General features: G+C 28.8%; 1 protein-coding gene across 1 annotated transcript; it reads right to left on the minus strand.

Moving 5' to 3' along the window:
* Window positions 1-284: 284 nt before the first annotated feature.
* Tsp_15950 (conserved hypothetical protein) lies at window positions 285-889 on the minus strand. Its single transcript, XM_003366613.1, has 3 exons — window positions 808-889; window positions 575-765; window positions 285-320 (listed from the first exon to the last, which is right to left on the minus strand). Exons 1-3 carry the CDS (start codon window positions 887-889, stop codon window positions 285-287), a joined length of 309 nt encoding a protein of 102 aa, XP_003366661.1.
* Window positions 890-931: the final 42 nt, after the last annotated feature.

A 931-nucleotide genomic window follows, 5' to 3' on the forward strand; every position in this document is an offset into this window, starting at 1 on the left:
CTTTGCTGCTTGAACTGTTCTTGATTCTCACACATATTAAGCATAGCATTGAATATTTATAGTAATATTCAATGTTTGATAAAATATCTTGTTGTAGTGCAGTATTGTCACTATTTTCTACTACTTATGGAGCAGAATTAATCTTATTGACGCGCGTAGTGCTTGCTATACGTTTGCTGTTTCGAACTATTATAGAAAAAAACATGTCCATAGTACCATGAGTAAGTATTTCTGAGTATAAAATTATGCAGTTTATTTATAGATAGTAATAATGTAAATAAATTTCAAAAATTGCAAAACACAACAGTATATATAATATCCTTTAAATAAAAAAAAAATTAATATTCCAGGTTTCAGAAATGCAAAATGCAAAGAAAAGATATAGGCAAAGTTGCTTCACTAAAACTATTTATTTATTCGTAACACTTTAGTTAAACAGCACAATGAAAATATAAAATAAAATTGAACAGAAAATTAGTACAGCGAGCTTTTGAAAATGAATATCACGAAAAAAGAAAACGTTCGAATTCATAATCAGATTTTATTGCAATTATGATGGTGCTTATTTACTAACTGATCCGCCATTATTTCTTGGATTTTCTGAATCTGACTCGTGTTTTCCAGTTTTTGATGAATGACTTTTTTTAGAAAAACTCTGAGCGGTTGTTTTTGCATGTGCTGATGAATTAGCAGTTTTGGAGATGGATTCTTCTGTTTTTTCATTTTGAAATTTCCTTCCTGATTCAAGTTTTACATCTGTAAAATCTGTAAAAAATGAACTGCCATTTAGAAATTTTTCAGAGATACTGATAAAATCGTTTGACACATGATGAGCTGATTCCTTTTCAGATTCTGCTAATTGTTGAAAACCTTTGCTACATTCTTCCATTTCATTTAACAAGGTATGAATTTCATTAAACTTGCTTTATCC

This window comes from Trichinella spiralis (assembly GCF_000181795.1).
Source record: "Trichinella spiralis strain ISS 195 chromosome Unknown Scfld5729, whole genome shotgun sequence".
Taxonomy (NCBI): domain Eukaryota; kingdom Metazoa; phylum Nematoda; class Enoplea; order Trichinellida; family Trichinellidae; genus Trichinella; species Trichinella spiralis.

Excerpts from the sequence above, each read along its gene's own strand:
- Tsp_15950 (XM_003366613.1), bottom strand. The coding sequence starts at position 889 with ATGGAAGAATGTAGCAAAGGTTTTCAACAATTAGCAGAATCTGAAAAG. Across the intron at positions 766-807 it reads TGTGTCAAACGATTTTATCA|ATTTTACAGATGTAAAACTT; the intron begins GTATCTCTGAAA and ends CATTTTTTACAG. Across the intron at positions 321-574 it reads CAAGAAATAATGGCGGATCA|GATATTATATATACTGTTGT; the intron begins GTTAGTAAATAA and ends TTTTATTTAAAG.